This window comes from Myotis brandtii, unplaced genomic scaffold (assembly GCF_000412655.1).
Source record: "Myotis brandtii unplaced genomic scaffold, ASM41265v1 scaffold1020, whole genome shotgun sequence".
Classification (NCBI taxonomy): Eukaryota; Metazoa; Chordata; class Mammalia; order Chiroptera; family Vespertilionidae; genus Myotis; species Myotis brandtii.
The window spans coordinates 728,613-743,045 of NW_005353406.1; the positions used below are offsets into that span (position 1 = coordinate 728,613).

The 14,433-nt window shown below is 52.5% G+C and overlaps 1 protein-coding gene across 2 annotated transcripts in view; it reads right to left on the minus strand.

The window, feature by feature from the left end:
- KLC1 (kinesin light chain 1) overlaps positions 1-5,444 on the minus strand; it is a 20,770-nt gene extending 15,326 nt beyond the window's left edge. For both annotated transcript variants that reach the window (XM_014535594.1, XM_014535592.1), the window contains exons 1-4: positions 5,157-5,444; positions 3,076-3,306; positions 464-542; positions 1-14 (exon numbers count right to left, since the gene is read on the minus strand). In XM_014535594.1, coding sequence (XP_014391080.1) covers positions 1-14; positions 464-542; positions 3,076-3,306; positions 5,157-5,417 — 585 coding nt within the window. In that variant the 5' untranslated portion in view covers positions 5,418-5,444. The remainder of the gene's footprint in view (positions 15-463; positions 543-3,075; positions 3,307-5,156) is intronic.
- Between the last annotated feature and the right edge of the window lie 8,989 nt (positions 5,445-14,433).

The window sequence follows — 14,433 nt, forward strand, 5'->3', positions numbered from 1 at the left end:
GTGCTGCTGCTGGACTGCAGAGAGGGTCCGCGTCAGCGGCACAGGGTCCCCGGGCGTCCCAGTTAAACTCCCCTCCAGCCTGGGCCCCGTTTCAGCACGTGGCCCCACCACCACGGAAACCTGTCCCGCACCCCCTGGGCAGGCTGGTAACAGCAGCTCCCTCCCGGGTGACACAACCCCAAAAACACACACACACACACCCCGCAACGAGATGCCCTCGGCCCAGGCAGACAGTCCTGCCTTTCCCACTCCGAACTGCTGTGCCCGGCCCATGCCGAGCGGCTGGCCTAACGCCGCTACATCCCAAGACGAAAACTCTGAAACTCTGGGGAAACGCGGGTCCGAGCGTGCACGCGCTCCTGCGAGGCGCTGCGCCACCCAGATGCCCGCGAGTCACCACAATCGCGTCCCACGCACAGACCACCTCCCTCTGCTGCACGCGGCATCCAACCCGCCCACGTACTTCCTTGACCGGGGTCATCGTCGTCGTTCGGGAAAAGGTCGTCCAGAGGTTCTTTGGTGGAATCGGTGTCTTTGTCCTCCTGGAAACCAACCCAGAACTATCTTAGCTTGCAAGGGCTATAAAACCTCTGCTATAACCTTTTTAATTAAAAAACCTTAGAGCCTGGCCAGCGTGGCTCAGTGGTTGAGCATCGACCTATGAACAAGGAGGTCACAGTTCCATTCCTGGTCAGAGCACATGACCAGGTTGCGGGCTCGATTCCCAGTGGGGGGCGTGCAGGAGGCAGCCGATCCGTGATTCTCATCATTGATGTCTCTCTCTCTCTCTCTCCCTCTCCGTTCTTCTCTTAAATCAATAAAAATATATTTTTTAAAAAAACTTTAGAAGAGATGGTCCATTTTTAAGATCAAACACAGGATTATCCACAATCTGTCTGGGTTCTGAGGAAGTTCAAGCAGAGCAGGGACACTCTCATTGGAAATAAACCCACTCGAAAACCACACACGTGGAAACGTGAAGCGCCGCATGGCTGCACGCGCAGACCTGGGCGAGTCCACGCAGGCCTGGGGCACTGGGCTGCCTTCAGCTGCGTATGACTCGGTGTGAGGGACGCCCTCGTGGTGGGATTCCTGCCCTAATATGGGGAGACACCAGAGTGTGTTCTCTCTCTCGCCCCCACCCCACCCCGTGAGGACCCAGCGAGCAGGTCACCGTCTGCAAGCCAGGAAGAGAGTCCACCACAGACACTAGCCCTTCGGGTGCCCGTTCTCGGGCTCCAGCCACCAGGACGGGAGACGTGTCTGTGGTCCGAGCCACCTGTCGGTGGCGTTTTGTGCGGCAGCCCAAGCTGACACAGGGTCATGTCTGTTTGCTCAGGACGAGGGCTCAGACTGAAGACACACGTGTGGGACGCACTGATCACAGATTATGTAGTGAACAGGCCCAGCACCAGGCGGGCAATGGAAAATGGGAGCTCAAAAAAGTAACAAATAATGAAATAAAATAAAAGTGGGCGCTCAAATGCAGGGCAGACTCAGGATGGGCCTGGGCAGGAGGGACGGACTGGGACAGGGAACACGGGCTGCGTGCAGGGAAGAACCTGCAGCCGGCGTGTCTCAGCTTTGCCCCTGAACTGCGGCCGAGGTCTGTTTCTTTAACCCACGAGCCTGCAGCACTGCTACGGCGGCTGCGTGCACTGCGACACGCACTGCAACACGCACTGCAGGGTGTGAGGCGTGACGCAGGGAAGCTGGGTAAGGGCAGACGGGGATGCTTTTCTATCTTCTCACCTCTTGTGTGACTCTAACATTTAAAAGGTATTGTTGTTTTTAAGTTCACTGAATCAGAAATAATACTGAATGAAAAATAATCAAGACTGGGATCAACATCCAAAGACAGAAAGGGGGGAACTGAGCTCCTTGGAGAACCGTAACATTCCAGAAACCACAAGTGAGCTGGCAGGGCCCCGAGGGAGGCAGGAGAAGGCAGCAGAGAGCAGGTGTCCGGGGGCGGGGCAGGCTCCGCAGAGAAAGGCAGGCCCACGGCACCATCCGCCACAGTCAGCCCCGACTCTGGGTCGGGATTGGACGGTGGCTGTGGCCCTAGAGAGTCCAGCGCCTGACAGGCATGGACGCCAGACCGCCGTGGGTCAGGGCGCCAGAGCCCAGCTGGGCAGACCCGTCACAGGTAATGCTGCCTCTCTGCCGTGGACCTGATAGTTACTGTATTTTACATTTTCTGACCCTTCTTCTAAAAAACACACAAGAAAAGAATACGGCAAAGAGAACTTCAATGGCCCTGGCCGGGTGGTCCAGTGGTTGGAGCATCATCCCTTGCACTGAAGGGTCAGGGTCGTGGGTTTGATTCCTGGTTAAGGCACATACCCAGATTGTGGGTTCAATCCCCAGTCAGGGCGCACATGTGAGGCAAAAGATCAATCTTTCTCTCTCCCTCTCTCCCTTCTTCACCTGCCCCAGAATCAATGAAAAACATATCCTTGGGTGAGAATTAAAAGAAAAAGGCCCTGGCCAGGGTGGCTGTTGGTTAGGTGTCATCCCATGCACCAAAGGGTTGCTGGTTCGATTCCTAGTCAGGGCGCATGCCCAGGGTGCGGGCTGGATCCCTGGTAGGGGGCGTGTGGGAAGTGGCTGATCAATGTTTTGCTCTCACATCAATGTTTCTCTCTCTCTCCCTTCCTCCCTCTCTCAAAAAAACCCACAAAACCTAAAAAGAAGTTCAATAACAAAATTAAAAATTAAAAAAAAGGGAATGTCTATGACTTGCCCAGGGACTCAGTCCCAGGACCGCAACCCGCGATCCTGCTCAGTGCCTCCCTGGAGGGGAGACCCTGGCCCGGTGCGGAAGCCCCTCCCACCTCCCGGGGGACGGCCAGCACCACGCTCCCACAGAGCCACTCACCGACGGAGAGATGTCGTCGTCGTATTTCTTCAGCTGGTTGAGGGAATGTCTATGACTTGCCCAGGGACTCAGTCCCCGGACCGCAACCCGCGATCTTGCTCAGTGCCTCCCTGGAGGGGAGACCCTGGCCCGTGCGGAAGCCCCCCCCACCTCCCGCGGGACGGCCAGCACCGCCCTCCCACAGAGCCACTCACGGACGGAGAGATGTCGTCGTCGTATTTCTTCAGCTGGTTCATGAATTCCAGATGCTTCTTCTCCTCCTCCAGCTGGGCCACAGACTGCTCGCTCTTCTGCAACTTCTGCTGCGTGTTGGCCAGCTCGTCCCGCAGCCACTGGTTCTCCTGGCACAGGCGGCGCACCTGCGCACGCAGCTTCTGCTTCTCCGACTCCACGGCGTTCAGGTGGTTGGACAGGGCCATCATCACCTGCAGACGGCACGGGCTGCGGCAGCGGTCCCAGCCCGCCTCCCTCCACCCAGGCCCGGTGCTGCGGCTCCCGCCTGCGGCTCGTTCCCCAAGCACGAGGTGCACCGTGCCATGACTCCCGTGTCCACCTCGGTCACAGGCCACACATGGGACACCACAGGAGTAGCACATGCCCAGGACATTCACAGAAAATAGATGTGTGTTTTGTCTGAGAGCTTCTCCAGTGGACGAGCAACGCACGCACAGCTACTCTTCTGATAAAAATGCATTTTTTACTTTCCATCCAGACAGCTCCAACGCAATTTCTCACCGCCGTGCCCCCGACATGACACTGCGTGTGCCTGCACGCAAAAGTGTGCAGTGTGGTCACTCCGGGAGCGGGGGGAGGGGAAGGGAGGGCAGGCAGATCTTCCAGGTGCCAAGGGAAGGGAAGGCATCTTTGCCGCTGGCATCACGGGTCAGAGGCGCTGGCGCTCCCATCACAGAGTCTGTCTAGCGAGGGGCTGCCCAGGACTGTGCCTGCGGGCCCTGAGCAGCGTCGGGGACTGAGCAGCTGTGCGCTCCTGGGAATGGAGCGCAAGAGAAAGCTGGGAAGTGGCCTCGGTCTGTAGACCTGCCCCCTGCCCTGCCCTCTTCCTTTCCTCCTCATGTGAGAGCTGAAACTCCAGAAGGGGGCTTTTTCTTCCTTTCTAACCCCAACATCTGCTAAACTAAAAAGGAAGCTCATGTTCACATCACTTTTCAACAACAGAACTGGCAACACAGTAGCTTCGCAGTAACTAAACAAGTTCAAGTTCTTTCTCTGGCGCGGAGCAGGGTCAGGAGGAGGCCTCCGCAAGGGCGAGGTGGGCACAGGTGTGGAGGGAGGCCTCCACAGCAGCAGGAGCTGGTGAGCTGGCAGCTGCTGCTGCTCCAGTCACACCAACAAGAAGAAAGCTAAGTACCTAATTTTACCTGAAATACGTTGGCAAAGCCAAAAGCTATGGGGCGAGGGGCACCGCATGCTCCACGTCTCCCGTCTATGCTGGCACGACAGAGACGAAGGTCTGTCAGATCTACACAACCCTGCCTGGGTGCCGCAGAGGCCATAGCTGCCGGCGGACAGCCACGCTCCCTCCTCCTGCTCAGAGCCGGGCACTGTAAGGGCAAGATGCACTCCCATCTCCCCCACGCGGCGTGGCCACGGAGTGTCCTGCAGCAAGGTGGGAGCAGAGCGCTTTGCTCTAGGAAGCAGGAGGCAGCGCCCTTCCTGCCCTCCCGGCGCTAGAGCGGGGCCCCGGGGCTGCAGCGGAGCTGTCCTAGTCCGGGAGACAGGCTGCCGGGAGCAGGGCGGCAGGGCCTGGGTCCCTGGTGACGGGGCAGCCGCGGACCCTGGCTGGGACAGCCACCCTGGGGCTTGGTTCACAGCCTCTGAGATGTGAGCCACCGTTTTTGTTTTCTGATGTGTGCAGCCAAATCCAGGCCTAAAGGACACGTGTTGGCCCTGCTTTTTAAAGTTCAGACACGCCCCAATCAACCGTCATGTATCTAACATGCACAACCCTGTTACTCTATAGCAGTGGTTCTCAACCTTCTGGCCCTTTAAATACAGTTCCTCATGTTGTGACCCAACCATAAAATTATTTTCATTGCTACTTCATCACTGTAATGTTGCTACTGTTATGAATCGTCATGTAAATATCTGATATGCAGGATGGTCTTAGGCGACCCCTGTGAAAGGGTCGTTCGACCGCCAAAGGGGCCTCGACCCACAGGTTGAGAACCGCTGCTCTATAGGGATCTGCATTCTGGTTAGTGAGGCGCCATGGACCCGCCCGCCCGGCTCTCCAGGCCGCAGCCCTGGCTTCTACCTGCGCCTCGCTCAGGCCCAGCTCCAGCATCTCCAGGGACTTCCGGATCATGTTGGACTTCTCCTCCACCAGGTTACTCTCATCATCTTTCTTCAGACACTTCAGTGTCTCGAGTAAACTCTGCAGAATGGAGTTGTGCTCGTTCTTCAGAGCCTCCAGCCCCTGAATCACCTGCTTGGTCTTGGAGATAATCTCATCCTGCGTGAGCTTCTCCAGCCTGTCTTCCTTCACGTACACCATTGTGGACATGTTGTCATACATTCTGGAGGGAAAAGACAGAAATCAGGCACCTCGCCGAGGCCTAACGTGCATCAATCTCTAAGGAGATACTTGTGCGAAGACTGTAAGTTAATGTTTTTGCAGGCAAATACCAAGTATGTGTATTTGGTTTAATATTCTATAGTGGTTCTCTTTTCCCTTTGCAGACCAATTTAATTACTTTCCTGGCTTGTGACTGATTTTTTAATGGAAAGAATGGCAGCAACATAAACGAATGCCAAAGATTACAAGCAACAAAACATCTAAATGGCATTTCCAAAACACACAGCCTCCGTGAACAAAATGTTCTGAGTGTCTGCGAGTCTTATTTCTCCTGAATGAAATGCGGGAGGGAAGTCAGTTCTCTGGCTTGCTGAGCAGGTGCCCTGAGAGGTGGTCAGGCTGGAAGAAGGCGCCAGCAGAGGAGCACGGAGCACTGAGAGGAGGGGAGGACCGAGCGGCGGAGCCCAGGCAGGTTGATGGCCTGAGGTGAGCAGCGCTGCAGACGCACGAGGCCCTGCCGCCTGGCTCAGTTGGCAGGGTGTCAGCCCATGCACCGGAGTTTGCTGGTTCAATTCCCGGTCAGGGCACATGCCCAGGTTGTGGGTTCAGCCCCCAATCGGGGTGCATGCGGGAGACAACCGATCAATGTTTCTCTCTCATATCAATGTTTCTCTCTCTCTTCCTTCCTCTCTCTCTAAAATCAATTTTTTTAAAAACAAAAAGACTCAGGAGCCCGGGGCCCAGCTCTGGCAGCGAACTAGAGCAGCCCCGGGCGCAGGAACAGGTGTGAAGAAAGGGAGGGGAAGGGCACTGAGACAGTGTCAGCCCAGCGGCCATGCCCCTGCCCTGTGCCCGGGAGCTGCCAGCATGCAGTGGGAGAAGGAAGCTGCCAGGAGAGGAGAGGGGAGGGGAGGGACGAGCTGAGGTCTGATGCTGGTGGGGTGGCTTCCTCAGAACCCCGGCACCTGAGCCGCAGGTTCCCGCCCAGTCTCGCCACCGAGACTCAAGCTCTACCGCAGGCGGCTCCGCGGTTAGAGTCATCCTGATAGGCCAAGGCTGCGGACTCGACCCTGTCAGGGCACATCCAAGGTCACCAAGGACTGCACGGACGGTGAAATGCGTCCATGTTTCTCTCCTTTCCTTCTCTCTCTCTCTCTCTCTCTCAAATCAGTCATTTTTTTAAAAGTCAGGGCCGTTTGGGACGCCTTTACTGAGCTCTCGGCTCTCCAGGGCCCTGCCGGCTCTAGGAGAGCAGGGCCTCGTGTGTCCTGCCCTGTGCGACCCTCTCGGACCGTCACAGTCACTGCCAAGTGCACACGCGCCGGCCACTGAGGGCCAGCGCCCAGTGAACAGGACTCAGCGGCTCCCCAAAGGAAGGAGGAAACGAAACAGGCGCCTCCCAGCTCTGGCAGCGAACTTCAGCCTTCCTTTCCCAAACTCGCAGAACAGGGCTTACTGGTGTGCCCTGACCAGGGCGGCCTCAGGGACATGCGGGCGCAGAGGGCAGCTGATACCACGCGCACCGAGAGCTAAAGGCACAGTGACAGACCTCCTGGTGGAGCATGGGGCGGGGGGCAGCGGACACTCCCACTGCAGAGGGGTGGAAGCCAACCGAGGGGACAACGGGGGCCGAGGGGGAGGTGGGAAGCGCCCACATCTGGAGAGGGGTGAGCTGGCACAGGACAGGACTAGAGGAGGAGGGGAGGGAGGTCCCAGGGCACCTGCCCTCTGGGGTGAGGGTGGAGGGCGGCCACGCTCAGGAAGGTCAGGTGCCACGGCACAGAACCATCCATCAGAGACACAGGCACCTCCTCCAGGCTCAGCCACGTGAGAAAGCCCACACCCGGCCATCTTTCCAACAAGGCACACCCAGGACATGGGCAGGGGCGGCTTCGGTCTGGAAAAGAAAAGCTCGCGGACATGAACGGGCAGAAGTGACACGCCTTCGTCAGAGTGAATCCTGCCCAGCTGTGAAGACGCCCAGTGCATCCTCATAGGGTCACACGGCGGCTGAGAAGAAGGCGAGGGGGGCAGTTCTGTTTATGTGAGAGAGGAGGCAGGGGGCGGAGGGTTTAAATAGCAAAGGAAAACCATAAAAGGCGGCACTGTGTGCAGAAGGAAGAGTGGAAGGAAAAGGAGAAAGACGATCGCTGGCAGGCATGCCTCATCAGGCAGGTGAGTTCCCAGAAACCCACTGCAGGTCCCGACGGGCTGGCCAGGCTGGGACCTGAGAGAGACTAGTCACACAGAAATGTTACCGATGCGCACACTCAAAGTGAGAGCCGCTGAAGGCAGTTTTCTGTTACCTTCCCCTTAAAGGAAAAGTAATGGGAACCCAACTGAGAGGGAAGGGAAAATCCGTGTCGTGAGAATGAGGTGGCAGGTGCTGTGTGGGCTCTGGACCCGAGTGAGCCGGTGCAGAGCCCGGCACCACCATCCGCCATGGAGCGGGGAGGCCTCCTGGGGTCTCGGTGGCTAGCACACCTCCTCCCCGGCTGACGGGAGCATGGAGACCAGGGGGAGCGCTCAGCGGTCAGTCAGCACAGCCTCCGGCCAGGGAGCTAAGCAATCTGGAACCTTCCTGAGAATGGCTGCTCAAGTCTGCAGACACACTCCCTGTAACACAGGACTCACTACTTTCCAAGACAACTGGTTCGATGTTTCTCTCTCCCCCCCTTCCTCTCTCTCTAAAAATCAGTAAGAACATATCCTCAGGTGAGGATTTAAAAACTATTCTAAAATAAAAAGTATTTTTTAAATCTACACACAAAGTACATAAAAAAGCACATGTAGAACCGGTAACGAACAAAACCAGAGTCCAGACCAGTGTGGATCAGCGGTTGGAGCACTGGCCGGAGCACGAGGGCTGTGGGTTCGATCCCGGTCACGGGCAGGCACCTGGGTTGCAGGTTGGCTCCCTGGCCCCATCGGGCACGTGTGGGAGACAACCAAACGTTGTCTCTCTCCCCCCCTCTAAAATCAACGGAAAAAATAGCCTTAGGTGAGGCTTAACAAACGAGAATACAGAAACCAGACAGTATATGTATATGCAATGTATGTTAAGAATTCACATCACTTCCATATAAAGGGTGTCCCAAAATTCACGCAAGAAGTAATTTTGATAGAAAACACAGGTTTGTAATTAAAAATTGTAAATTTTTTATTGATTCATAAAGTATACAGTATAGGGTTATGTATGGAATAGCATATCGGGTAAATGGCCTCCACGGCTTTGCTGGCACAGACGCACTCTTTTGTTGAAATTTTCCATGACCGTTTTGCATAAATGTGGCTGAATTTCGATGAGGCTCATTTTCATCTTGATGGCTCGGTTAATCGACAAAATTGTCGCATTTGGGGCTTAGAAAATCCACGAGTGATTGTTGAGAAACAAATGCATCCACAACGTGTCACTGTTTGGTGCGGATTTTGGGCTGGAGGCATCATCCGACCATTCTTCTTCGAAAATGCGGCTGCTCAGGCAATAACAGTTAATGGTGCTCGCTATCGCGACATGATAATCCAGTTTTTTGTGCCTAAATTGCAAGATATGGATGTGGACGACATGTGGTTTCAACAAGACGGTGCCACATGCCATACAGCCCGAGAAACAATTCAATTACTGCGTGAGTCATTTCCTGGTTGTATAATTTCCCGTTTTGGTGATCAGAATTGGCCGCCCAGATCATGCGTAGGTGCCAGCAAAGCCGTGGAGGCCATTTACCTGATATGCTATTCCATACATAACCCTATACTGTATACTTTGTGAATAAATAAAAAATTTACAATTTTTAATTATAAACCTGTGTTTTCTATCAAAATTACTTCTTGCGTGAATTTTGGGACGCCCTTTACATAGTGTTTTATAAGAACACAGCGTCTGTGGCGGTGAGTCAGCTCCCACTGTAACCGTGAGGGCAGAGCTGACAGTGGGGGGGCTCCGGCAGAAGAGGAACAGAATCCACGCTCTCGCCGCCCTGCTGGTGCGTCTGGCAGTAACCACACCGCGCACGTGCGCACGGGCACACACGCCTGTGCCTCTCAGAGCTCACCAACCAGAAAACAGAATAACACCTAAGCGGGCTGTCGGAGGGCAGGCAGCGGAACCTCTTCCACCCTCACAGACAGGAAGATCTGCCACCTCCGCACAGTAACGACAGCCCAACCTAACGCCGAGAGGAGAACAGGAACGCTGCACACACGGAACACGGACCGGTGAAGCTTAGAGCAGAACCGCCAGGCTCTCGCGGCCCGGCCCGCCTTAGACTCCTCTGGGTCACAGAGACTGAATTTCTGTCTCGCGGGTTACCGTGTCACCGTCATGGGATGATCTCGCGTCCCATCTCCGCACCTGACAGCGCGTAAGCGCACCCTCACACAATCAAACACTCTACTAATTAGCAGGCGAGACGATCTTCCACCATCTGACAAATTTTATTTACCACAACCGTCCCCCTCTCAAAAATTAACAAAAAGAGAGCAAAGGCAAGAGCATCACCTGGGCCCCTTCATCATGCTGTTTGACTTATAGATCAACTTCTTTATTTTACTGATTTCTAAAGAGAGACAGAGGAAGGGAGGAGAGAGGGGAGGGTGATTTGGTGTTCCACTTATGTATGCATCATTGGTTGGTTCTTGTATGTGCCCTGACCAGGGATCAAACCTGCACCCTTGGCGCATTGGGACGACGCTCTAACCACTGAGCAACCTGGCCAGGGCCCTTACGTATCAATTTTTCAAGAAAGGAATGTGGATGCACAGAGAGAGAACAGCCAAGAAAGAAACGTGCTCTTCTGACCGCTCTTGACTAGGACATGTACTTCCTGCAGACACAGCAAAGGGAAGCAGAGAGAAAGAAAGCAAGATGGCCCACGGCATCTGAGATGCTTTTCCAAGAGACACCGAGCTGCACAGTGGGAAGCCCTGCAGCCAGCGGCCCAGCCTCCTCTACACACCACCACAGGCCCTGGGAGCACTGGGCGGGCGCTCCTGCCCTACGGGGGGCGTGGAAAAGCCAGAGCCTAATGCGCCTGCAGAAAACACCCAAGTTCATTCAGGAAGTGAGCACTCAGTCCACGGTCTGCATGACACCTGATGCCAAAGGTGATGGGTGAGGAGGTAGGTGGGCCTTCGGGAGGTCATGAGCGGAGCCCTCAGGAATGGGATTAGCACTCTTTTTTTTTTTATATGTATATATTTAAAATTGATATCAGAGAGGAAGGGAGAGGAAGAGAGAGATAGGAACATCAATCATGAAAGAGAATCATCGATCGCCTGCCTCCTACAGGCCCCCCTCTAGGGACCGAGCCTACAACCTGGGCATGTGCCCTTGACTGGAATCGAACCCATAACCCTTCCGTCTGCAGGCCTACACTCTATCCACTGAGCCAAACCAGCTAGGGTGGGATTGGTGCTCTTTTAATAAAAGGCCCCATAGATCTCCCTCCCCCTTCCGCCACATGAGGACACAGCAAGAAGATGGTGTCAGCCCTAACTGGTTTGGCTTGGTGGATAGAGCATCGGCCTGCGGACTGAAAGGTCCGAGGTTCGATTCTGGTCAAGGGCATATGCCTTGGTTGCGGGCACATCCTCAGTGGGAGTTGTGCGGGAGGCAGCTGATTGATGTTTCTCTCTCATCGATGTTTCTAACTCTCTATCCCTCTCCCTTCCTCTCTGTAAAAAATCAATAAAATAAAATAAAAAGTAGAAGATGGTGTCTATGAGCCAAAGCAGATCCCCACCAGACATTGACTCTGCCAGCACCATCATCTTGGACTTCCCAGCCTCCACCACTGTGAGAACTAAATGTCTGATGGTATTTTGCTACAGCAGCCCAGGTGTACTAAGACATTCTGTATCTTGGAACCCAAGATTACAGAGTGTTTTGTGGATTAAATGATACAACTGTCAAAGCTTGGAAAATTAGATGAAAGAGCCACCAATTCCACCCTGGTACACACCCACGAATAATGGAAACATGCTTACGTCAGCATTCGCAAACAGATGCTCCAAAACTAAAACGGGGCCGGTGTGAACCCTGCACACCAGCGTTTTGGCATCATTCGTAATAACCAAAGCGTGAAACCACCCAAACGTCCACCAGCCGGTGAATGAACGGATAAACAAAACGGGGCGCAGCCACACGGTGGAACAGGTGGATATAAAAAGGAACAAAATACTGGTCCACACTACAGCACGGACAACACTGCGCCCCTAAACAAAGCCAGACAAAAGGCACACAGCGCCTGACTCCACTGACACGAGGGGCCAGAGAATCAGAAAGTAGATGAGTGGTGGCCACGGCGGGAGGGAGAGGGGGCGGTACAGCTTTCTTACCAGGCTGAGGAAATGTCGGGAACTAGACAGTTGTACGGCCCTGTACATTTTGTCATATGTGAATCATATCTCAGTAAAATATATCCAGAATTTTAAAAAATATATTTGTATTGATTTCAGAGAGAAGGGAGAGGGAGAGAGAGAGATACAAACATCAATGATGACAGAGAATCATTGATCGGCTGCCTCCTGCACGCCCCACACTGAGGACCGAGCCCACAACCCGGGCATGTACCCTTGACTGGAATCGAACCCGGGACCCTTCAGTCCGCAGGCTGACGCTCTATCCACTGAGCCACACCAGCTAGGGCATATGCCCAGAATTTTTTAAATTAAATGATACAAATAAAGCACAAAGCCCCACTGTGGGATCTCGTCTATGTTAGCCCCGTCAGGAGTCCCAGGACGCTCACTCCCATCTCTTAGCCTCGCTCTCCCTGAGAAACAGAAATCTCAAGCCTCTCCAATGGACTTGGAATTTTCCAAATACTTAACCTTTTGTGACTACTAGGTGTACCAATTAATAATGCGGATCTTTTTCAATAGATGGAGTTACACATATGTTGATGTATATGCGATTTGATATGTATGCTATTTTGTTGTATTGACAGCAAGCTTCAAAACTTCATATGTCAAATTTGCTGAAGGTGTTAACATCATAGATATTTTTACGCTGAAAAATGTTGAGCCTTAACCGGTTTGGCTCAGTGGATAGAGCGTAGGCCTGCGAACTGAAAGGTCCCAGGTTCGATTCCGGTCAAGGGCATGTACCTTGGTTGCGGGCACATCCCCAATAGGGGGTGTGCAGGAGGCAGCTGATCGATGTTTCTCTCTCATCAATGTTTCTAACTCTCTATCCCTCCTCTCCCATCTCTGAAAAATACCAATAAAAATTTTTTTTATAAAAATATGTCAAATTTCGTGCCAAAAAAAGAGCATTTGAGGGAAGTTTTAATTCATTACTTTATTTCGAAGAACAAGTTATCGTATACTTTGGGAAGCTTATGGTGAACATGCTCCATCTCAAGATACTTGTGAACGCTGGTTTAAATGCTTTAAAAGTGATAATTTCTATGTGAAAGACAAAGAACGTCCAGGTCAATGGAAAAAGTTTGAAGTCCAACAATTACAAATATTATTGGATGAAGATGCGTGTCAAACTCAAAGACAACTTGCAGGAAGATTAAACGTTGCTCAGCAAACAATTTCCGATCGTTTACAAGCAATGGGAAAGATTTTAAAGGAAGGAAAATGGGTGCCACATCAACTGAACGAAAGACAAATGGAAAACCGAAAAGTCATCAGTAAAATGTTGCTTCAACGGCACGAAAGAAAGTCTTTTTTGCATTGAATTGAGACTGGCGATGAAAAGTGGATTTATTTTGAGAATCCCAAATGCACAAAATCATGGGTTGATCCAGGTCAACCATCAACATCGCCTGCAAGGCCAAATCGCTTCGGAAAGAAGACAATGCTCTGCGTTTGGTGGGATCAGGAAGGTGTGGTGTAGGATGAGCTTCTAAAACCAGGTGAAACCGTTAATACTGATCGCTGCCGACAACAAATAATCAATTTGAACCACGCTTTGATCGTGAAACGACCAGAATGTGCCAGAAGACACGGCAAAGTAATTTTGCTTCATGATGACGCACCATCACACACTTCAAAATCAGTTAAAGACACGTTAAAAGATCTTGCCTGGGAAGTATTAACCCACCCACTGTATTCACCAGACCTTGCTCCTTCAGATTACCACTTGTCTGGACCGATGACACACGCACTTTCTGAGCAGCACTTCAAATCATACGAAGAAGTGGAAAATCGGGTCTCTGAATGGTTTGCCTCAAAACAAGAAAAGTTCTATTGGGACGGTATCCACAGATTACCTGAAAGATGGGGAAATGTGTAGCCAGCGATGGAGATTACTTTGAATAAAGCACTTTTGATATTTCTCTTGAAATTACTGTGTTTTCTTTGATTACAAAATCCGCATTATTAACCGATACACCTAGTAAAATGCACAGTAACCAATGGTAATATTAGTAGTAAAATGTACATGTTTTTGGTTCTGAAATTTCAGAACAAAAACTATACAGTGAAGAGTCAAAGGGGATACAATTTGCTTGAAAAGAGGTGAGACAGAACAGTGCTGACTTTTCAGATGTTGGGCTTTGTTCCTGGAGGGACGGAGGACAGCAGTGGGCACAGGGGTGTCACCCCAAGCTTATAGGACACAGTGAAGTTCCTATTTGAGCAAAATCTACAACGGTCTCCTGGAGTCTCAGTCTCATTCGAATCATGACGTTGCTGAATGAAAGTACAGCCGTGATGCCCTCTGTGGCTCAGTCAGTGAGCTATTTTATCCTCTACAGCAGTGGTTCTCAACCTTGGCTGCACATTAGAATCACCTGGGAATCTTTTTAAAATCCTGCCGAAACCGGTTTGGCTCAGTGGATAGAGCGTCGGCCTGCGGACTGAGGGGTCCCGGGTTCGATTCCGGTCAAGGGCATGTACCTGGGTTGCAGGCACATCCCCAGTGGGAGATGTGCAGGAGGCAGCTGATCGATGTTTCTCTCTCATCGATGTTTCTAACTCTCTATCTCTCTACCTTCCTCTCTGTAAAAAATCAATAAAATATATTTTAAAATAAAATAAAATCCTGATTTCTGGGCCTCATCCT